Source organism: Pararge aegeria, chromosome 22 (genome assembly GCF_905163445.1).
Source record: "Pararge aegeria chromosome 22, ilParAegt1.1, whole genome shotgun sequence".
Lineage (NCBI taxonomy): Eukaryota > Metazoa > Arthropoda > Insecta > Lepidoptera > Nymphalidae > Pararge > Pararge aegeria.
This window is the reverse complement of record NC_053201.1, coordinates 8,041,656-8,067,090: the sequence shown is the minus strand read 5'-3', so window position 1 is coordinate 8,067,090 and position 25,435 is coordinate 8,041,656. Positions and strand designations below refer to the sequence as shown.

The window sequence follows — 25,435 nt, the reverse complement described above, 5'->3', positions numbered from 1 at the left end:
CTGGTCAAGGCCTCGATTTCTGCAGGATAGAGGGATTCAAACCCTTCTGCTGCACTGCAGGTTTCGGGATATCCAATTAGGCCCTAATATGTTGTAAGTTTATATGGGTCACTATGGGGCGCTTGGAAGTTTGTTTTAATCGTTGATTTTTATCTTATTCAAATTCTTACCCATTTTGTTAAAAAAAATCTCAGTATAATGCAGAAATGGTTATCGGAATGTTTGCAATACATATAATTATTTCCAGAATAGTCAGAATATTGCACTAGTAATATAATAATAAAACAATAAATAAGTGCTATCTACAGTAGGGTCTAACTAAATAGTCATTCAGAACATAAGTAAGAAAATAGTTATATTGCATTGAGAATGTTTAGACTAGGTAATCATTTCATTATTCTCATTTCATAATAATCATCACATTTCATATAAGTAAAAATTCTAGTAGGTACATGGATAATTAATAGGTCAGAAGAGCATCGTAATAATTCTGGATAGGTAGGATTCAAACGGTATTTAGAAAAAAATTGACTATGGAATGGTCATCAGGCTATGAAATGTCTGATTGGGCTTGAAAAATAAATTAAGGCTGTCTATAAATAAACAACACTAATTTATCAAGTAAATTTCCCGAAGATGTATTAAAATAATACTCAAAGACTTAATTCCGAACAATGGTCTAACGACCTATATAACAAATCGATATTGGCAAATACTAATTGAGCCTTTGTATCGTCATTAACGCTAACAATGAGGATGCAAACAGTTAGCATTCAACACACTTCTAAGTAGTGTTTACAGTGATTATATATTCTTTTTATAATATTCATGTAATAATAGTAAAATTAAAACATAAAAGTGCTATTATAATATTATTTGATAAACGTTTTTATACTAAAAAGTTTAGTAGGAGCAATGACGACGATGATTAAAGAATGCATAAATGGAACGTATCCGTCACTTCGTTTGACTTATGTCATTTATGACATTTGACATTCTAGTTTAGAATCTCGGTCGGCGAAGTGCGAAATTTATCGGGGTTTTCGGTTTTCTAATTTATTTTTTCTAATGAATATGAAGATTGGTATTTAAGTGTAATAATCAAAATATAAGTGAATGGGTATTAATTTTTATAATAGCAACTCTATTTTCCTATTTTATCATCAGTTATTGGATTATATCATGTTAAGATAGCACGTACTTTAGAATCAATAATCGAACAGCGAGTAAGGTTTGATTTTTATTGGATTTATTATTGTATAAACTTGTTATAATGAGAAGAAATTTTGTCTAACGGACGCCAGTGTAAAGTGAAACAGTAATTATGCTTTTTACGCCAATTTACATTGCTATGACTTTCATTAAGACCTGGCGAATACGTTCGTTTAGAGCGCGTCTTTTGGAATTTCTCAGTGGTAATACTAGTGTCGCGTTCTGCAAAGTACCTGAAAATGCTGCAGGTGAGTGATTATTGTGTGTTCAACGTATTACATGTATTATGTAGACTCTGGTAAAGGTAGGTAAAGGTCACTTTCTGATATCAGCGTGATTTGGGATAAATAAGAAAGCTTGGATCAAGATAACACTAAAAAGTAATACAAAATCCACATGGACTGAGGTTGCATTACATAACTATGAAATAACATTATTTAACACTAGGCTGTATCAACATTGTATCTATGGATACCTGTAATTTCATCAAGTTGTATTTTTTTAATAGTTAGAAATGCCAGATGTATACATTTTAAATACATATATTAATGATGGAGAGATGCTGGTTCCAATCTTGCCAGTTCTGAAACTTTCAATCTAAAAATCTGTTCTAAGATGTTCATTACTTCAACATTAGATGATGGCTTAAAGATATTGTTGGTGTTAATAGAATACATTTACAACAAATGTTTCATGCCTAACAAGTATGGAGACAGTCCCAGGGACAGAAGATCTATTACTAGAATTGATATAAACTTCAATTTGTGTTATACTCTCAGGTACCAGCTAAATCAGCTACATTTTACAATATTAATTAACAGTAATTTCATGAAGTTGTGTAGTGATGGCAGATCAGAAAACAGCTGTCACCAACACTGTCTTTGTCAACTCCTTTCCTGTGGGTGTAGTATGAGGTGACTAAGGTAGGGCAAGAGTATCCTCTGGACTACTGCTACCTACTGGAATCACAAATCAGTCTGCCCAATGAGGTTACGGGCAAACCCTTCTGTTAGGCGAGGCTTTAGTCCAGCAGTGTACTTATATAGGCTATTGCTATTATTGATATAACTTCATATAAAAGTTAATTTGGACTATAAAATAGTTACAATAACCAGATAAAAAATTAATAAGAATAATTTCTTAAGCAATTCCTATTATCATGATTAAAATTTTCAGAAACCCCAACACTCAGTTCAAAGTTATGTATCAATCCAAAGAATGCATACTTGTGTGATCTGCTTGACTATACCAATGCATCTAGGATATGTAGCATGAAGCCTACACAGTGTATAGAAGTTAATGACTGGGTGTCATGTGCCACTGGTCTACCTTTGGGCTCAAGGGACTTCTCATCTGAAGCTGATCTTAATGTTGAAGTATTATTTGAGTGTGAAATGGAACCACATGAAGAGAGCTCCTATCATGACATTGTTACAGTAAGGAAAACTATGTTATAATTTAAAGAGCAGTAATTAAATGCGGGAAGCAGTAATAGACTAGTGGGAAGTAGGAAGGCTTCAGCTTCGATTTGTAAGGGGCTGAGTGTGATTAACAGCATATTTAAATATCTCTTGCTTCAACAGTGAATTAAAACATTGTGAGAAATTATGAAAATTAAGCTTAATTTGCGAAAAGCAGGAGAATCTCTATAATGTAATTTATAATTTCTTCAATCTTTATACACAACACCAAACAGATCTTTGGCAATGTACCCTCTACTCACGTTTCGCGCTCCAAAACTGACGGAGCAATCTGGAGATGTTGAGTTTATTATAAATAATTGTTAAGTGACCACTTCTCCTGCTTTTCGCAGAGTTAAGCAAATTAACCTTAATTTACATTATATATCATGGAAATCTGCAACATAATGCCTGCTTGTGAGAAAACCTGCATACCTGAGCATTCTCCATAATTTTCTAAAAAGTGTGAAGTCTACCATTCCACGCTTGGCTAGCATGATGGCCCTGAACCTTCATTTCAAAATGAGAAGGGCTTACCTTCTCATTCTGAAATGAAATGCACTTTAAATATTAGGTTAACAAAAACAGTAATCATCTATGAACAGTCTCTGAGGATGTTATTGCAAAATAGAAATAAATTGATTTGTATTATAATCTTTGCAATCTATGCAATTATATAAACTAGATATAAACCTTGTCATGTAACAGACTTCAGTCAATCAGTTGGTTTATTTATATCCCTGATTATGTAATGTTGAATGAAATGCAACTGTAATGACATAGTATGTCTACTGTTTATAATTGAACTATGGCCATGCTGTTACTGAACAAGTATATTTTCTGCAGTTTCAATAAAACCTATTTGGAAGATTTGGATTTAAGCCATAAAGTATGGTATATATTTCACGGCCGTTTGGTGCAGTGGGCAGCGTCCCTGCTTTCTGAGTCAAGGCTGTGGGGTTCGATTCCCACATTCGGAAATGTTTGTATGATGAACATAAATGTTTTTCAGTGTCTGGGTGTTTATTTGTTTATTATAAATATTTATGTATATTATTCATAAAAATATTCATCTGTCATCTTAGTACCCATAACACAAGCTACGCTTACTTTGGGGCTAGATGGCGATGTGTGTATTGTCGTATAGTCGTAAAAATGTAATAGGCCCGTTTTGACAATTGTCGACGTAACTAGTTATGGAACCATAAGACTCGGGACTCGATACTCACGATAAATCAATTCAAGTTTGTATCAGTACTTGATTGATATTATTATGTATTGTAAAGTGTTCGTTCGTTCAAAGTATTCCTTTAACTTAACAACCAATACGCGTGACTGGCTGAACGTAACTGTTTTCGGAACGTTTCGCAACAATTATTAATTGCATGCTACTATGAAGTAAGCGCAAAAAGAATACTCGCGATATATTCTTTCATATTATTTAACGTCCCAAAAAAATTTACGTATTTTTTAAAACACTGTATGTAATTGATTTTTATTTTATTGTTTCTTTCAGTTTCGTTCCAAGTTACATTCTATGGTATTGCACAAATGTCAAAACGGGCCTATTACATTTTTACGACTATAGTATATTTATTATTATTCGAGATTTACTCTCACGCCCGTGTACAAAATAAATACATAAAATGAGCCAAAACAACATTAATATTCTTACTTAGATACATAGAGATTAATACAATTAAATATACATTACATAAATACATATTTGCACCGGGCGGAGGATTACACCCCGGCAGGGGAGACCAGACGGCCGGGTCAGGGCGACAGAGTAAAGAATCGGCGGACTATCCTTGCCGAGTCCAGCAACACCACTTTCTGCATCTTGGCTGCCAGTGAATTGAACCCCAGTCGCCTTAGATGGTGTGCTAGGCTAACTGGGATTAAACCATTTGCTGATATAACTATAGGGATGATTTCAACTATAGGGATTTTAGATTATTATTATTATTATAATAAACTATTGGAGTTTGGCATAATTCCTAATTAATAGTAAATTGTTTTTTTAGCTTGAATCAATGGGACAACCTGTAGCTTGGAAAGCAGGATCTCACCTGGCAATCGTATTGAAAACAAACATTGAAAATCTAAGTGTGGTTGGCTTTCAGTTTGTTGGCGGAGAGTTTATTATTGATCACAAATTACCAGTTGTAAGAATACAAAGTATGTATTGATCCACAACATTTGCATGTTGCATATTTGAACAAGATTGTGCTAGGGCTGGCATGAGTCCAGTATTTATTAACTTATCTAAATTATTATGTTGTGCATTAAAACATTTTAATAAGTATATATAATACAAGCAGTAGGTATGAAAATACCTTTCTTATGCATATTATATGTAGTAGTGAAATATTTTTTCTGTCTCATATTGATTGCTATTTCAATAATCTATAAATAGTCTGTAATTTAGATCCGCTAAGTATTGCTTTATTCCGGTCTGAAGGGCATGGTGACGCTTAACACCTACGCCTCTGCTTTGAAGGACACAGTTTGGCACTTCGTAGGACATGTTCCTGGCATGCCCTGCGAATTGTTGCCCTGATTTTAAGGCTTTTTACTTACCATAAGGCCATATGCTTGGTCCATTGGAGAAGAACTGGTTTTCCTAGGATACGATAAACTAAAGTGGTAAATAAACTATTGCTAAAGAAATACTCTTTTATGTATATTTATAAATAAATAAATAAATAATAATAATTAAACATATTTTACTTTTAGCTGTTCAAATATCGGGAGAACCAAATAAAGCAACGGACCTCTCGATGAGAGGGCTTCGGAGCGAAATACAGCATAGTTTAAAACAATCACACGAAGAATTCCAGTGGCCAATTCATGCCGCCCTTCTAAGAAAGTTATCCAAAGTAGTTGATATTAAGTCGGAAAGAAGAAATGGCGTCGAAATGAATGGCGGGAGTGACCAAGTTCTTGATACAACTCCTGTAGGTAGAAGAAATGTTACCCTCACCGATGTTAGTACGATCACAACCAAATCTCTCTCTGCCGATGAAGATGAGCCAGAGATCTCGAAACCAGTTGAGATTGAGGTGATACCCCCAAAAACGTCGCCAATGAAGTCACCAGTAAAATTAACAGAAACAATTACTGAAAGTATAATACATAGATCGCCAGAAAGGAAACAAAGAAAGTCTCCTGAAAAAGGTCTAGGCAAATCACCAGAAAGGAAACTTGTAGTTCCTGAAGGTGGGGAATTAGTTGTCGAAAATGTGACTGTCGAAATACAACACAATATAACACCAAAGAAGTCTAGCCTTAAATTGGATTTGAAGAAGGGAACAAGTCAACTCTCCTCTTCATTGCTCAACATATCGAGTCAAATAAAATCGATAACAACTCATAAAAGAGTCGTCAGCACAACCGCCCCAAAAAGGCCGCAAAGTCAAATGGAGACGACTTCTCAAATAAAAGAGGAAACGCCAAAGAGTTCGCCTTCTCAAATGACACCAAAATCTACGAAAAGTTCCCGTCCATTAGTGAATACTAAATCCCCAAATGTATTAATCTATGCAGATAGTATAGTAGCTAGAGATAATTTAGAAGCATCTCTGAAAAAAGTATTAGATTGCGATAGGTAAGTAATATCTTGTTATTTGCTACTTTAATTACAAGATTTGTTTTAATATTATTATTCCGCTACAATGCCTACCTTGTTCAATGCAGTGGTGGTATATTGCAGTCTATGGTGGTAGCAGGTTACCCTGTAAGGGTTAAGACATTTATATTGGACCAATAAAGTGAGACAGTGAAGAGTTTTAGCTCTTTTTTTAAAACTCTCAAAACTGCCATTGAACTAGTAGTTTGACGGCCGATTGGCGCAGTGGGCAGCGACCCTGCTTTCTGAGCCAATGCTGTGGGTTCGATTCCCACAACTGGACAATGTTTGTGTGACGTACATGAATGTTTTTCAGTTTCTGGGTGTTAATCTATATATAATAAGTATTTATGTATATTATTCATATAATTATTCATCAGTCATCTTAGTACCCATAACACAAGCTATGCTTACATTGGGGCTAGATGGCGATGTGTGTATTGTCGTAGTATATTTATTTATTTATTAGCTCCGGTTATTAATAGGCATAGTCAATTATTCAGGAGATTTGAAAATCCCAATGAAGGATACAACATTGGCATTTTAAGAACGATGGTAATAAGGGAGTTTTTTAATTATTTTATTCCACTACAAGTTAGTCCTTGACTGCAATCTCACCTGCATGGCTAGCATGAGCAGGAGACAATAATATCCCCGGGGAAAAGATACAAGTTTAATAATAAACGGGGGTAAACTTCTCCTATTCCATGTTCCCGTGCATCAGTAGGTGGACACGTTAATTATATCTCTTGTCAGAAAGAAGATACATTTTTATTCTTTACTTGGGGAGATAATTGTCTCCTGCCCATGATAACCGTGCTGTTCTTAGCTGCGGGAGAGAAGTTCGGCAATGATGACGTTCCCCTTCCAGGTACACAGTTTACAGTGTGACGCGAGAAGCCCTTTGCGCAGGCGCTTGGCGGGGCAGAGCGGCACTAGTAGCCGTTGCGGGCTGTGCTGGCAGAGCCGCGCCGTTGTTGCTGGCTCATCTCCTGGACGGAGGAAGATTACTGGCTCTCTGCTCCGATCTCTTGCACACTGTGTTGCCGCATTATAAGACTGCTGAGGTAACTGAATTACAGTGAACGTCTTGTTTTTGAAGCGGTGATAGCGGGTCTCCGTCCTTAAGTTCTGGGCGACTTTTTTTTTATGTTTATAGACGAGCGCTTGACTGCAATCACACCTGATGAAGCGCTGAGATAGAAGATGCCTATTCAATCTTGATTTGAAGGTACTCATATTGTAAGAACTGGGGAAAATGGAAGCTGGAAGAGCACTCCAGATCCTAGCGGTGCGGATCAGAAACGAACGCGTCCGCGGTATATCGACCACGTAGGGATGCAGATCCTTACGGTGCCTCGCGGTTCGATGGTAAATGAGGCGAGGGGGGAAATGGATCACATAGTTCTTGAGCACACTCTCCGAAATATATCCTATAGAACACCGAAAGGCAGGCAACCTTGCGACGATGTTCCAAACTGACTGGGAATCGAATCAGCACTGGGCCAGTGTGGTGGACTACGGCCTTAACCGCTTCTCATTGTGGGAAGAGACCCGTGCTCTGTAGTCTGCTGATATCGGGTTGTAATGATGATGATGACTTTATACTTTAATGTTACTCGGCAAGCCACGGTGAGAGCTATGCTCGGAGTGTCTCTACTTCATCAAATCAGAAAAGGGGAGAACCGAAAGAGAACTAAAGTTACCGATATATGTTACAGATAAGGGAAAATGAGGTAGTGCAATTCTCCTACGACAAATGGAAGTCAGTTAAAATGAAGCATCATATCTTCTGCTACCAAGCATCGCCTGCTAAAAAACAGTTTTCAACAGAGAGTGATAGACAGTGAGTACATTTAATAATATTTGTTAAAAGATTTAAACGAATATGTTTGTATTGATTAATTTATTGCTGCTATATAAGTTTGAGATGTCTTATCCTTTGAGGAACTTTTGAAATACTTTGAGTGTGCTTTCTCATGTCGAAATCAATGTTTTCTTCCTAATTTATGTGTCTTTTTAATTTAAGGATGCTAATTTACGCGATTGCGAAACTCTTGTGTGGTTATATGTTAGTTCACACTCAATTAGCGGTGCACTGCTTATCTTAAAACGTGCTAATAGGATGTTGACCTAAAAATAATATATTATCATAGACTTGAATATACAGTACGCGTCATGAGAGTTGAAACAGCGTAAAACTTGTAGCAAAAACGAGGTATTCAATTAGAAGCTTATTGCCCGTCACTGAACAAAGGCATCGTATAAATCATGAGCATTCGATTCACCAACTCTTAGGTAATAACTATTGGTGTGCGGTTTATGTATGTCTAAGAATCTCCTTAGATTAGGCGTTTCGTATTTAGGCATAGCCTTGTTTCTCGTTAGTGAAAACGGGCATAATGTATTTTATGTGTGTGCCTAAAGTGTTTCCACTGCGGTTGCATGGCCTATCTGTATCATTATTTTTCATTAGGCAGATAACCTCTGGAATGAAAACTGTCGTATTTAATTCCTCCAACTTTGTCTAAAACACGCGAGGGGTTACATCCCACAGAAGCAAAATACTAAAATGCAGCACAAGCATCTGCAGATAGAGTACATAATTGAATGTAATCTATCTACACTAATCGAAAATCAACCTTAATGGTTCTACTATTATGACACAACGTGTAACGGAAATATGGAATACTGTTGAAGTGTGCATAAGTTTATTTTATAAGGAATATCACCCTGTAAAAATATTAAATCAAAAGAAACATATTTATTTTCCCATACAAACTCAAAACCTCAGTGTTTACTCATGACAACCCTATTGAAGATAAAGACCGACACGTGCATAATACCTAACCTACGCGACGTGTACCTAATTAAGTGACATGAGTCACTTGATTTTACTTTTGCGTGTGATGTTAGGGCTGTATCTGATTTCTTTCAGTGAAAACTATGGCAATGGTTTACTCAAAAACTATAAGCGTTTCGGTTTTTCAGTTAAGTTTCAAAGACAGTAAATAATGTACATACCTTTACAGCCTCTAAAGTATTATTTCAGTTTTCATTTACACGTTGTATACTTGTTTTGCAAAACATTATTCAAACATCAGCGGGAGCGTTGAAAACGCAAAAAATCCAAAGAAAATTTAACAAAATGTTACATTGTCACTAAATCGAAAAAAATGTTTTATAACATTTTGTAACTGCGGTTGAGAAACAGCATCAAAGAGATCTTAAAACCTACTTCGAAAGTAAACTACAAAGCAAAACAACAAATGGGAATAACAAATGGATATGTATTTGAAGATCGTTCGTCGCACTTTTACTTATTGATAGTTAAGAAGCTTTTTTCTCTACGTCTGTCTTCTTACGATAATCACATGAGCTGTTTCTGCTATGACAGGTTGCTTCACATAAACCGCCAATCAAACAGTGGGTGCCATCTTTTCAACTCTGATGGGGCGTACTGTACCTATAACTCTTGTATATTTACTCTATTCTATTAGCCAAAGTGTAATATTGGTGATTGGTTTTCCAGAGCCAGTCAGGACGCTAATATGTGTTGGTACGCAAAATTTACACCCTTATTTCAAGTATAATGTATGCAGGCACTGGCTTATTATGTTGCCTGAAGCAGATCGCACATTACTAGACGTTAATGTGCCACAAAAGCCTCATTATATATTCAACGCATTTTTTTATACAAGAACAGCGTCCGCAGCAATACCGCATGTGCAGAATTTTTTGACTCTTCCGATACTGCCAACGCATTTTGATGACTTTATTTATGAAAATTAAAATCTTTAATGATAGACATTCTGACACTCTCGATAGTTAGTCGAAAGTTAGCCGGTTACACTTCATCATACGCAGTCTATTAACGTCTCACTGCTGGGTGCAGAGCTCGCCATAGAAGAGACGGTTTTAGAGCATAGACCCATCACGCTGCTCCAATGCGGGTTTTTAGGGCCTGCCAAATCTTAATGTCAGACTTATAACGATATCACAGCTTGAAGCGAGAGGGCTGTTCTTGTAATGTGCGATCTAAAAATGCCGCTATAATGCGTTCTTTACGTTGTCGATGTTGCGATTTTTTTTGCTAGATTTCACATTGTTCCTATTGATCTTTGAAATTCCATTCGAACAACAAAATGATATGAGCCATTTAAAAATATTAACAAACTCAAGCCTATTTGATTCTACTGCAGCGAGGCTTTGCGCCCAAACTGTGAATAGTATTTGGGTGGTCCTTAGCCATCCCAAACAATCAATATAATATCATTCATCATCATCTTCAGAACCATCAAACCAAAAAAGCCCATCGCTGGATATATGTAGGTTCTTTGTAGGAATGTTATGCAAAGCAACTCCCTACGTTGTCTCTTTCGTTCGAGTTCTTCTACTTAGTGAGGCGTCTCAACGCTGTGTTCTCCGTTGCGGCGACTTCAATCCCGCAACTTCGAGCCCACCGTCCATCGGTTTCTACAGAACTAGAACTCTTTTAGCTATGTCGGGGACTCGAGTATTCCCAGAACAAAAAATTTGAAACCGAATATCAACTAATGGAGGAGAGTTTTTGAACATAAATAATTGTGTGTGGAATTTTGATAGATGAGCTACTTTATTTGTTTCTAATTGTTTAAATAGAATATATATAAAATTATTGATCTATAGTTAAAGCTTTTATGTTGTTTATTGCTTGATGTAGGTATTTAACATAGAATTATTTGGCCACCATGTAGACTTTTTATCAAATTTAAAATGGCATGTACAAACTGTAATTTTTTTTATGTTTTGCCTAAAAATACCAGGAATTACTAGTAATTTTCTTTTTATAATTTAAAATAATCAAAATAGCTATTTTGGATAATTAAGTTTTACAGTAACAAGCCTTAAAATAATATTTTTCACTGACTGTCTCTGATGATAATAATTGCCCACTAACCACCGAACTTGAGACTATCCGTTACTGGCTGAGTTTATTGCCTGCGTTTGCTAAAACTACATTTTAGTCAATAGCGCAAGCTCAAAGTTCGGTGCTAGGGCATTTGATTGGACGAATAAATAATGTTGACTAGGCCATCGAAATACACTGGGCACCCGGGCCACGAGCTCGACATCCAAGTGCTGGCATCTGAAGAGACTTGGCGTACTCCGTCGTTACTGCAGGCCACCGACCTCACCAATAACGGCGTCGCGATATTTTCGCAGGTAAGCTTTTAATATTCTAATTTATAGTATTTCATATCATCTTCTAGTTTCTAGGCTTAACTTCTTTTTATTAAACGTACCGATTATGAAATAAGAAAAATCCCACGTGAGATTAGGTGAGGGGGAAGAGGTCAAGCAAAATCTCAAGACATTTCACCAAGGGGTATCGAAAAATCGCCAAAATCACCTCACTTAATTAATTGCCTAATAGAAAAATTCACAAAACTCTGAAGCTTAATCTGTGCTTCATTACGTTGTTTTTTTTTTGAATCAGTGAAATTCCACTGATTCTTTTTAAGAGAGAGTACATTTTAGTGTACTCTCTCTTAAAAATAATGTTTCTTGTAAAGAAACGTAGACGTAATTTTACGTGATATCTGCCGATAGGTTAAGTGAAATTCTATTCGATCCTTTACCCCTAAAGGCGCTTCGATTGTGATCGTTACAGCAAAGGTACAATCATTCTGCCGTGCTAAAAAAAGGCAAGGGAAAATTAGCAAACTCATTATTAGCAACATGTCAAAAAGTCGCCTCTTTTCATCAGAAAGGCAGAACTGTTTTTATGCGTAAAAAATATTAGTACCAGCCTGGAATAAACCAACCCAAAAGCGCTTCGAAAAGCGACCGACCGACGTCTCGGTTGTTATTACTAAGCCACAAAAGTCCACAAAATGGTATTGGAGCAATGTGTTGGTATTCTCCAGCTTTCTCTGACAGATCCACTTCTTCTCCATTAGAGAACAAGTACTTGCTCTAACAGTTATAGGCTGAGGCTGATAAACCATGTGATTGACTACGACTGAATTTATATTTATTTACATTAATTCCCGAATCAGTCACATGTCAGTCGTAATCGTTTCATTAGCCTTGAAACGACCTTGTCACGACCTCCCTGGCGCAACGGTGAGCGCTGTGAATTTAAGCAGGAGGGCCCAGTTTGATCCCGGCAAGGGAATTTGGGAATTTATAATTTCTGAATTTTCTCTGGTCTGGTCTGGCTTTGGCCGTGGCTAGTTACCACACTGCCGACATAGACGTGCCGCTCAGCGATTTAGTGTTCCGGTGCTATGTCGCCTGGAAACCGATTAGGGGTATGACTACTATACTCCCTAACAGGTTAGCCCGCTATCATCTTAGACTGCATCATAAGGTCACCCCCAGGTGAGATTGCTGTCAAGGGCTAACTTAAAGTCTTGTTACACTTCATTGTTCCAGATACACCTCGAAGCCGATCCTTGCGACTACCTGCGGGAAGAGGGCGTGAGAAGTAACGAAGCCAGATTGGAAATCTTACACAAAATCTTAGGAGATATTCTAGGCCTCCATGTGAAAGATACAAAGGAACTGACTCAATTGGAATATACTAGAGGATATTTCCTCGGCAACCACGTGGTGAGAGAAGCACACTATGAATTAGTGATCTTATCATGTCGCATCGCCATTTTTGTGTCATGGTAGCTATTGCTGGATTATGACGTTTCTATTTTAATATTATATACCGATTCACTGCTTCGATTTGAAGTTTAAATGACGTATCGATGTGTGAAACATTTTTTAACATATCTTTTCCCGAAGTCTAATTTCAGGATACTTTTTATAAAGCATGCGGGGCTTTATGATTTTTGATCTCGATTAATGATATTAAAATATAACGTCTTAATAATTTAAGGTATAGTCAATTGATATAGTTGTCATGCGTATATTAGTAATATTGGACATGATAATCCTTTGTTGAATAATTTAGGAGCTTCTAGAAACACCGTCATCTGGTATTAAAGCACTAAAATATTAATGAGTATAGACCCACACATAAACAACCAATTGTAACCTATTCCCGTTCCATTATGGTAGAAACACACTATCCGACACGACGTATACAACATCCGACGCCATTCCATTTTAAAATCGTTGTCCAAATACACACCGAGCATCTGTGTCCATCGACAACAAACCGAACTAAATAGTCTTGATCGGGTTGTGTGTAAAGGCCTAAAGCGTGCTTTTTACACGTCGCGTTGGGTGCGAATAAATGGTGGCAAACCATAATACTAAGGTTTTATTGAATTCGTGCTGAAATTTTTTTGATCGAATATTTTGCCATCATTGTACTATTTTCTATCTGATGTTTGAACGTCGTTCTAGAAACAGGCAAAAAACTATCATATTTCTTCGTTAAGATGTCTTCAGAGATCTTGTCTATCACACAGTAAACCGAATTGCACGTACTACGATCGATATTTTAATATCATGAACGGTTTCCAACCAAACATTCAAATAGAAAATGGTATTTTGAATGAAGTAATATTTTCTTCGATGGTTTAGATTCAACAATTAATTGATTTCATGTTGAATGGTTGGTTACAAGTTCAGGTATTATCATAGTCATAAATCACACCATATTATATATCCATGGTGGCAGTAAACTGAAGTGTTTGAGCTTTATTTTAGACTAGATCAACAAGGCCACAACTTTTGCATTAGCGATAAGCGACATGACAATAACAAGAGTGTAGAATCACCATGATGACGCGTGCGGTGAATTGTTATATACTCAGTAAAAGAAGTACGTGGTTTTATAGTTGGTGAAATGAAAATTCGATTTCGAGTAGAGGAAACTGTGTGAATTGGTAATATAAAATGCAGTTGATCCGCTACAAAAAGTACTAGGAGCACATGTTTCTAAACATTGGTTTTCTGGGACTTTACTAAGTGTTCGCGCAAAGTCTGTGGCCTTGTGGTAATTGTTTCTAAAATAAATCTTGTTCCCATTACGATAAGTCACAATGTCCTAGTTGCATCAACGGTGGGTGGTGGGTGTCACTAACAGTGGGTGTTTGTTAGGGCGGCTGGGCGGTGCCGACGGGCGCGCCGGGCCACGTGACGGTGTGATGCCCGGTGAGCGAACGCTCGCTACTTTATTGCTTGTGCTACAACGAGATTTCAAGATTTTTTGAAGTAGAAATCTCTTTCGATTTTTTAGAACCTATTAATATAGAAATGAAAATAAAGTGATTTTACCTAAATTTCACAGTATTCTCGCGTATCAATTTCACAGTACTGTCGCGAACTACCCATCAAAAAATCACTTTTAGAAAATACTAAAGTTTTCTGCTTTCAAAAGTTACACTTTTGCCAGAAATGTTGGTGTTGTTGATCAACATTTTAAGACATATAATGTGAAACTCATTTAAATAAGACAGATAGATTCGCAGCATGATCATTTCAACTAACTCTTTATAATAGAAACAAAAATTGCTCCAATTACAAAATTAATTAAACAATATAAAGACAACGACAGTAGGCAATCAAGTGTTTCAAAACAACAATGTCAGCTGCGACTGTGTTGTTGTTGGGTGGAATTTCATCCAAACAATATACTTTCTTGGAATCTCTATATTTTTGTGTGCATATATGCTTATTGCGAAAGCCAACGCTTACATCGTCCTGCATGTATTTGTCATAATTAAACGTTTGTCAGTAAGTCTCGCATTTTGTATACATTCATTATTTATGCTAAACTTATATTTTTTTTATATATCCAATGTACATATTTTTGAACTATAAATATATCATTGAGCAATATTAGTTTTAAATTTTTAAGTGCTTGGTGTAAGTTTGGCTAGCCTTTGAAAAATAGATATTAACGTATTTAAGTTCTCTATTGTAGCACGTTTTCTTAACGCAAGATACTTCAATACAGAAACATATCAAATAGGTAACACCCAATTATAGCCATCCATCCATGTTCAAATGTCGATGCAAGTTTTCGTATTTTGTGTGCTCCTTAACAACATTCAACAACAATCTGTCGTTCCTTGTTGTTATGCAAGTACACGGTAGACGTAGAAATGCGGTCACGGTCTACAAAATAATATCATATTTTTCCTAACGCATGGACCCGGGTTAGGTGTTGCCAATGTGTTTTTCACCATTGTTCTTAAAGGCTTTATTACTTTGTATAAATTTTTACTATTTAACTAATAATTGATAAGCCTTATTAAAACACTATAGTCTACGCACCACCGAAACGCTGTTGGAAGCATTTAAAATCAACTATACCATACAATTTTGTCTGTGGTAAAAATTTTTGCCGGTACTTTTTGTTAAAAAATATTAGTAAAAAACAAATAATAAATAAACTAGAGTTTACTACACGTACACCATTCTAAAATAGAAGATTTTGCAAACATTAAAAAATTAGTAGTAGGAGAGACAGACAGTAAGAGAGCTCAGTTGCTGGCGGGGAAGTACTACCGCCTTGCTTCTTTCTGCCGCCAATCAGCATTGTTGCAATGCTGTGTTTCGGTGTTTCGGTTACCCGCATTAGAGGCTTAATACCTAAGTCTTAGGGTAATATGTTACTCTCCTTTCAACTAACTCTATGCCAAAATTAAGTTGATTCTTTGCTTAGTTAAAGAACGACAAACAAACACACAAAATAAGGAAACAAACACGCTCGAAAAAAAAAACGATTTTCTTGAAACTTGAGCAAAATATAACCTTTTTTCCGAAAGTGCGCTAGTTTGTTTGTTTTGTGTGTTTTTTGTGGGTCCTTTACGCTTCAATTAAATTCAAATTCATAATTTTGAATTTGATTTTTATTAAAAACAGACACACAAAACAAATAAACTAACAAACACATTTTCGGATAAAAAATAACCATTTTCTTGAAACATGACCAAAATATAACCGTTTCTTGTCTTTTTAGCAAAAAATGTCGCTAGTGGAGGAGTGGTGTAAAGCGGTCGATGGAAAGCGCGTGCAGAAACTCGCTGACTTGACCATACACTGGTGTATGAGGAACGAAGCCGCTATCGAACCCCCCTCTGAATCCTTCCTACCTGTTTATTTGTATGAGTGTCCTGAACATTTCTCGACTGTTGAATATTTTGATGTGAGTATTCTATTACCTTTCTTTTATCAATTCATCATATAAATTAACCTGCTCGGGCAGGAATTTTTACCTACTCCCGAAGTTTCATCCACCTCGCGAACGGATAAAAATACTTAAAATTCAAATAATATGCGTGTATGTACCTAATTTTAAATGGGGAAAACTTCTCCTTTTCCTTATGTCATTGGAAGTGGACAAAAAAGAAATTACAATCGGGGGATACGATATTTGTGTAACCGAAATTGAAGAAGATGATTTCAAAACTGACTTTTAAGATATAACATTTTCTGTATGCACATACACAAAAAAAGTACACAAAATTGTTATGCCTGTCTCGGGTGGGGGGTTTATTAGTGGGTGGTTTTATCATTTTGATGAGTTGTAGAAGACTCCCTTAAATTATCGCTAGTTCGTTCCCGGACAGCATGTATGCTAGGTTGCTTAGGATTCAACTCCTTGGAGGTCAGACGGACTTCCGACTAACTAAAAGTAATGTGCCGAATCTTACACGGAGACGACGATGCTCCAGATCTTCATAACCAACTGTGTACACCATTTTGTATACGTACCAAACAACAACAAAAACAAATTGTTTGTGGTCCCTTCTTGTAACACTGTTGCACGAACCTATACCGCGTTAATTGTCGTCATTAAACGCGCTCTTGGACAGCAATGCTCAATGGAATCTATTCAATGACGGGTGGACAGCATTGTTCCGTAAATTGTTGAGGTACTCTGAGAACATGATCTTTACTTCAATATTCGCAGAGTATAACTCTAGTACGCTATATTAATAGCATCTTTTATTCATTTGTGTGATTTGAATTATATAGTTCCGACTAGTTAGTGTAGGGCCACTTGGCCCTGCCGTACTAACAAGATGTAAAAATAACTAAATAAATAGGTACAATGTGTTAATGATAAAAATGATGCCTTATAGAATCTAACATCAACCCACCTGGGTCGGGTGGTGATCTACGCGGATGTGATGTCAACCACCCTGGCGGTGATGAGCGCCCCCCTCGCGCACGGGGTGGGTGCCGTGGCGCGCAGGCAGGCGGCCGCCCGGGGCAGGGGTGGCAACCAGTGGATCACTACCCCGGGACAGGCTGCCATGTCCTTGCAGGTAGGTGCTGCTGCGAAGAATGTCAAAGTCAAAGTCAAATATTTCTTTATTCAAATAGGCACATAGTTGGCACTTTTGATTCGTTGATTATATACAAAACTAGCAGTTGCCCGCGACTTCGTCTGCGTTTGATTTGTTTTTTGATGTGGCATTCAATTTAGTCGAAGTTTTAAACTTAGCTATACTCAATACTTAAAATTTTTAATTTTAAGTATTCAGTATCGCTAAGCCTTAAATGAGGGGTTTGCTGCTGTCCGCTGAGGAGTTCTGTCCTCTATCTCCAACCACATTCATCAGATCTACACAAAGTTTGGGCAAAATTAAACACTTATTGTAACCTCTATAGTACAAAAATATTTATTTAAATCGGTTATAATTTGTCGGAGTTATGGTGTAAACTCGTCAAACACTTTCATCCCCTCTCCCAAAGGAACCGAGCTTAATGTCGGGATAAAAATATCCTATATTACTTCGAACACTTCCAAGAATATGTGTACAAAGTTTCATGAGGATCAGTTAAGTAGTTTTTGCGTGAAAGCGTAACAAACAAACTTACATTGACATTTATAATATTAGTAGGGATAGGGATGCGTATATAGCAGTGAGTAGTGATGGCGATAACTACAATCGTAAACTTAAAACTAAAGCTACAAAGGTTCCAAACGCGCACTGGTCTAAGAAAAAGCCCAACAAACTTAGCCGGGTGTTCTTTTTGTTATCACCATCTCACATTGTCATTAGAAAATATTTAAGAGGCAACCTGCAATGCTGAGAATTTATAGAAATAATTTATTACAAAATAGTGTTTGATATCATACTTTCAACCAGTAGACGTCCACTGCTGGACATAGGTCTATTCTAGGGACAAAGACGTACCGCTAAGCGATGAAGTGTTCCGATGCTATGTCGCTTAGAAACCGATTAGTGGTATGACTACCATACTCCCTAACAGGTTAGCCCGCTACCATCTTAGACTGCATCAACATTTACCACTAGGTGAGATTGCAGTCAAGGGCTAACTTGAAGCGGAATACAAAAAAAAGGCACGTTGGCGTGATGTTGATGAAGAAGGTTTTCGCAGGTGTGGCGGAAGGTTTCCCCAACTTTGCCGCTGGTACAACACGCGGCCGCGCTAGCAGCCGTGCGTGCCATACGCTCGGATCCGGCGTACGATCAACTTGATATAAGGTAAATTATGCCACGGATCTTTATTTTACTAGCGGCCCGACAGACCTTGACGTGCCACAAAAAATTAAAATAAAACTGAAATCTAATCGCAGCGCCCCCTACAGGGTGCATTTGTAAATCTAAATCATCCAGGTATTCACTCATATTTCATACTTCAAAGGTTTCCTGGCAGAGATTGCGCTATTGAGCGATAAGGCCGCTTCTTGTATTCTACTTCTTTCTTTATGTTCCTGTTTTTATTATATTTTTGTATATGTTAATGTTGTGGTATACATACAAGGAATTTAATAATAGTAATAAAAATAGTTCTCCCGCACGATGCTTCAATTAAAAACAAACTGTAATTTAGACGAATAACTTAAACACGACCCTTTTATATCGGAATTTAGATATAATCTTTATGTCAGTTAGTCTTTCAGAACTTTTAATTTCAGTCGGAAGCAGCAATATCATTCCATCTTGACTTCCATAATATTTTTTTTATATTACATTATATTTCAGTAAAGTGCCGTGTAAAATTATTGTTATTTCTGGCATTGGATTTAGTGCTATATTTTTCTAATTTTGTACCTTTTCTTCATTTCTCCCATTGCCTAGGATTACTAGTAGTGATCTCTTAAACAGATAAGTGTTTCCTTGTCCACATATTTGTTGTTTATTATTATGTCACTTCTTTTGGTACTAAATAAATTAAATATTTTTCATTACTTATAGAATAAAATGGCCTAACGACATTTACTTCGGGCGTGATACGAAAATTGGCGGTACTATCACTACGGCCAATTGTATCAGCAACGATGTTATCGTTGATATAGGTAAGTACATAATCATGAATTCTTATATCCCAAATCAAGGTGGGCTCAGTTCTACTCTCCCATCATGTTGAGCGATAAATAGACATTCGCGCTTATTATATCGCTCAACATGCGCTCGCGCTGGTCTATTAAAAATAACTGACCCTCTTAGGTTAGGAAACTAAAATAATGGTAATTATACTTAGAATATGGTAAAGTAGCGCGCGCGCAACCGCACACACACACACACACACACACACACACACACACACACACACACACATTAATAAAATAGGAAAACGAATAGAAAATTTTCATGAATGGTTTCCGTCCACCATGTCAGAAGCCAAGCGTCAGCTCCAAAATACATTGGAGTATTAAAAGAAATACAGGCCGTTAACATGTTAGACCTCATAATCGCTCACTATCACGCGAGATTGCAGATAAGGTTTCAATTGTATTGGAATAACAAAAAAATTGTACAATTTTACCAATATGATATCCGCAAAGTAATGCCTAATTGTATTTAGTAGTACTAGAGCTTTTGTTATAAGAGTTCGTTCCACCATGCTTGTGTCTGAAGTGCGTTGTTGGCGGTGTACGCTGTTGCCGCTGTAAGGCACATGAAGGCCTTACGTTGATGGAGACTTGACTGTACTTTGTTAAACATGTATGTTATATGCGAAGTCTTGCTCTGTTTATAGGCGAAGAATTTCGACTTAAATATTACTTTAAAACTATATGTTCCGCTCTCAGGCACAGGTGTGAACATTTCGAACAGCGTCCCAACAACGTGCGTGAACGATATTATAGCAGACTTCAACAAGACGCACGGCACGACTCTGGCGTCGATATCGATAGAGAAGTTCCTCGCGCGATATTGCTCCCAACTGGAGAGGATCTTGGAGTATATAGAGAGTGACGGCGGCGTTGATGCATTTCTCGAACAGTATTACCAGTATTGGCTACACAGGTGGGATAATTATTTTTTTCCAAACATAATCGGATTTTTTAAAATTCAATTCTAAAAAAGGAATATTTATAATCTGTGTTGTCTGTGGTGTGTCTCTCCCATTAGTTTCAATTTTGAACAAGGGCGACACTTGCATGAACATCTTTTTTTAAATGCTAAGTAATTTAACTTCAAGGTTATGTGTACTTTTTAAAAATGGATCTGTTTTAAAGTATCGTGAGTCGTTCTACGATATTTAATATAGCCTCCAAGTGTAGGTAAAACACTTAAAAAAAACTGATTAATAAAATTACGTTTATAGTGATGAAGAAATTCGAGTTCAAAGCAGCGACAGCAGCAGTCCAGTGATGGGCACTATCAGTGGGCTGGACTCGGCTGGCTGGCTGCTGGTCAAAACCAGTAGCGGGGAAATACGTGTCGCGCCGGATGGAAATACTTTCGATATCATGAGTGGACTCATCGCCCCTAAACTGTAGATCCATGGTGCAAGTAGCTCACACTGCCATCAACTCATTTGTGAAGTGAAGACGAGAATATACTACTTCTTCTTCAGACTACACTTCTTTAGTTTCTCCAATTAGTAAAGATTTGTTAAAATCAAATTAAAATTTCTTTATTCATGCCTATCACAGGCACTTATGAAGCGTTCATACATATATGTTTACTTAATTGTAAGGGGATGGTGATAAGTTTCACCGACTTAAACCTAAATCTACGGGAGTTCCAAACGCGCCCTGGTCTAAGAAGAGCCCACAACAAACTTAGCCAGGTAAAATTCGTTTATTCACTGTGACTTCCAACTCATTTATGAAGTGAAGTAGAGAATTTGCCACTTCTTCTTTTACTTTAGGTGCTTCTCCAAATAGGTTAGGTTAGATTATATGCGGAGACTTTTTTCATCATAAAAGAATGACCCAGTTAATCTCATCAATACTATTCAACGGTACAAAGAATAAACATAAAAATATGTTTATAAAATTAAATTAACAGCGTTGTGTTAAGAAGCATGCTATATCGAGTGTTAGCGGTGCAGTGAGGTGGCGGTATCAATTCAATAAATTGCGTATAAATTTATCACCCAGTATATAAAAATATATTCTAATCAGCTGCTTCTAAATCTATACTGTGATATTGTCTGTCCACACTGTTGTTTCATATGACATTAACTCGTGTGTCATTTTAAGGGCCGCACTTTTTTAGATTACTTCGTCCTGTGCAAACTCGCCTTTACCAACTCCCCTTTAAAAAAATTGTATTTCCGTCACAATAAAACTTATAAATGTGGCCAGTGTGGAATGGTTTATGTGAAATTTCTGTGTAATTTCTGTGAAATTAATATAAACGGTTAGTTTGCCTCCTCCAGTTCACAGATAAGTTAATGGCACTGCTAAATCACCTGTATACAAATCTCGTAACAAAACTGACAGTTCTAAAATATTTCTATCTTACTGAGAATATTTCTAAGTATTGCTCATAATTTTAGATCTGTCTAATTAAATTTGTATAGTCCAAAAAGTGGAATTGAATTGTTGTATACCTTGTCACATTGCGATGTTTAGCCAAAATAGCTTAGAAAAAAATATCTAAAACGATTTGGGCAAGGTTGGAATATGGAAGAAACCGTCCTGCTTGTAAAGATAACTGACGTTATATATGCGTGGATATCTGATGTCGTCATATCTTACTATGCCTTAATCAAAAATATACTGTCAGCATTTTATTATTACTGCGCCGGAAGTAAATGTTTTAAGGTAACCCTTTCCGGAACTTAAGTTGACTCCATAAAAAAGTTATCGGTAGAACATTCTCCTATTTATTATGCTGTATCCTAAACTAAGGTAGATATAGCTTTCTCATCATTATGAACACACAAATAAAAAAAAAAAAACTAACTAAAAATTTTAAAGGAAAATATAGGCGCCATTTACAAATTGCAGATATTTTATTTTGTTCAGATTTAGACGTAAATAATGCGGAAAAAAAGCGATATCTAGTATAGTGTAGGATTTAGAACAATTAATATTGTAATAAATCTGCCGACAACCTTTGTATGGACATGTCGCCGTGTAAGGCGTTATAAAGTGTTCCGAAAATAAATTTTTAAAGCCACGATATTGGATTTGTAATATCATAAGACTTAAAAAAGATTAAAATTGATCGTAATAAAATCGTTAACGTAGTATCGTAGTCTAGTGACTGTTTATACTAGTAGATCATATCACGTAGAATTCGGAACGAAGCTGAACACTGCCAGCGGTCATAAGTCATAAAATATATCGGATATGTCATATAATTAGTTTTATGTCTATATATAACACACGTGTACGTATATTGGTGTTGTGACAAATCTCCTTTTCGCACTAATTAAAATGTTGAATTTTAAAGCTTTTAAAGACATGGCGGATTTATCTTTCTTGTTTTCATTCGAATAAATAATATTTTCTGTTGAAAGATTTTAAAATATTACTTAAATATTAATTATTTGTATTAATAATTGGCTTAACTTTTATACAAATTTTAATCGTTATATTTTCTATGTAATAATTATAATGAGAAATGATCTAATAATACTGTGCATAATACTGTCTTTTGGATTACGAAATCTATATAAAGTTTTTAATGCGGACATGCGATAGGAGATTTGCTATTTACTTGTGTCCATTTTTCATATTCAATCTATCCGTAATCTATAGATTGATTACTTAGCAACGTTGTGATTGCCAAAACAATCCATACAATTTTTATCAAATCCTTAACTTTTACTAAGCAACTTTTCAACAGATTACAGATTGAATAAAGAAAACGGACGTTAGTTTATGTCAATTAAAAGTTATTGTCTCATACATTGAGAGTATTTCGCAATTTGTATGCTGTGCATAGGTAGCTCGGTCAATTTACGGACTTTCTGACTAGACTAAACACCCACAACTAATAAATTCGTCGTGACAAAAATTTAATTTATTTTTTGATTCACGTAAAAGTACATTTGTTAACGAAAGTTGAAACTTCGTTGGTCGTAATAAACTTTAAATCTGAGTACGGGTATGAAAACTCGACCATGTTAATTTTTTCGCTTAATTTTCCCACTACTAAGAGAAGGTACTCACCTTCTGCTTTTTAGGTCCATTTTAACCTCTTAGTACGATTGATGTGTGGTTATTCTTTTCAACTATTTTGGGTATAAGCCTTAAAGGCACAACCGTTTAACTCGGAACATGTTTGACAAGGGCACAGTCTGATACCAGTGATATATCTATAAACCTTGTTGACTTTGCCTCTCGTCGATATTCGGTCGGTTACGGTCTCGATATCAGACCTTTTCGCAGCTTTGCACAGGGTAATTGTCCAAAACACACTTTTTTCTTGTGGTTTTGCTATAGCAATGGTGTGATATATCGTGGATGAATCAAACTTTATGTACTTTTTTCTAAACTTAGAACCGGTTTTTTTTATTATTATTACAAAGGCTCGCGGTGCCTTTTTTAAAGATCGATTTCTTCTATATATCGATGGTTATTAAGGTTTATTTTACGATGAAGTCTTAGTATCGAAAGTTACTAAAACTATTAACATTGTAGAGATATAAAACTCGTACTAAATGTCACTGGCCACGGATTCAACTTGAGTGGCGCGGGGTGTTAAAAAATATAAATATTTTGAACGAGGATTTTGACTAGTATGCATCTACCTCAGTTACTCTGCTTCCTAATTATATCCTAGTTGCTGTTGACGTTTAAAAATTTATCCTCTCATAGCTAAATGTGTATAAATTGTTGACATAGTAAATAAAGTTGAAAGTGCATTGCACACTTGCCTAACGAAACGTTCTTTGAATACTAAATAATGTGTTGCGTTCGGAGTGTGTGAAATTTGCGTTCAACTTAAAAGTATATCAAAATGAAGTTAAAAATGCATAGAAGATGTTTCGCTTATTATCTCTAGTTTGTGAAAAATATATTAAACAAATATATCTAGCATTTCGACCAAGTCCTCAACCTTCGGTATTCAAACCAAACTCAATTCAAAACGGTACAGATTAATTTTTTTTAAACCATATAACCTCAAAAATGTAGCAACATTAGATGTTATTTGATATTACTACCACGTGATTTTCCCTGATTTTTAATATACATGGAATGATTTAATAAATTATATACTCGAATCAACATAGAAATCGAAATTTGTTTTAACAAGACGTAGTTTTGATGGTTTTACAAGCAGATTTCAAGATTATAGCCATTTTCTTTTTTTTGCCACCGCTTCAAACAAGAATTGGAAACACAATATGTTAAGAGTGTGTATTTTTACGACGTTATGACACCTTGACCCTGAATCATTTGTGACGCTGAAGTTTTTGTAAGTGTATATTATGGAATTTTGTATTGAGTTACGATTTTAATATCAAATTAATAGATTCAAAGTCCTTTAAAATATTAAAATATATTATATTGTACCAAAGTATTTTGTTGTCTATTTAATAGAAACCAAAGAATTTCTTATACCGCAAGTTCGTTGATTTTACGCGTTTTGTACTGGTTTTTCTCGAATACAGTAGCTTTATCTAACATAATTCAGAACTCGAAACCTCTGAGTTGCTCTTAGATTTAGATCTTTTGTATTTTGAATACATTTTTGCAAAAAATTATACATAATAGTTTTAAATCAATCTAAAGGTTTAATATAAAAATAGATAACAATGTTAAGTTAATGTGTATGCTTAGGTTTTTAATTTCTGTTCAGTTTAATCTTTGCAATGAATTTATGTAAATTATATGATAAGAATAAAAATAGTGTCTCTTATAGAAATGTTGATTTATATTATTCAAGGTCATTCGCGAAAACATTAAAAAAAACACGCACTAAATTGGTAAAAAGCACGCATCGATAAAAATGGGGCTAAATGATATTATGGGGAGCCTGTGATATGGCAATGCTCTATCTTTTCAGTAATA

At 35.9% G+C, this 25,435-nt stretch overlaps 1 protein-coding gene across 2 annotated transcripts; it reads left to right on the top strand.

Annotated features, from left to right (window-relative positions):
• The first annotated feature begins 1,149 nt into the window (after nucleotides 1-1,149).
• LOC120633881 (biotin--protein ligase) lies at nucleotides 1,150-22,486 on the top strand. 2 transcript variants are annotated; one of them, XM_039904263.1, is made up of 15 exons: nucleotides 1,150-1,460; nucleotides 2,389-2,648; nucleotides 4,700-4,853; nucleotides 5,412-6,282; nucleotides 7,175-7,370; nucleotides 8,025-8,149; nucleotides 9,836-9,862; nucleotides 11,376-11,508; nucleotides 12,724-12,900; nucleotides 16,217-16,402; nucleotides 17,343-17,528; nucleotides 18,610-18,716; nucleotides 19,431-19,531; nucleotides 20,267-20,483; nucleotides 20,785-22,486. In XM_039904263.1, the coding sequence occupies exons 1-15, from the start codon at nucleotides 1,325-1,327 to the stop codon at nucleotides 20,957-20,959; spliced, it is 3,051 nt and encodes a 1,016-aa protein (XP_039760197.1). In that variant the 5' UTR covers nucleotides 1,150-1,324; the 3' UTR covers nucleotides 20,960-22,486. The 2 variants fall into 2 exon arrangements, with proteins under 2 accessions (XP_039760197.1, XP_039760198.1); XM_039904264.1 differs by lacking the exon at nucleotides 9,836-9,862.
• Nucleotides 22,487-25,435: the final 2,949 nt, after the last annotated feature.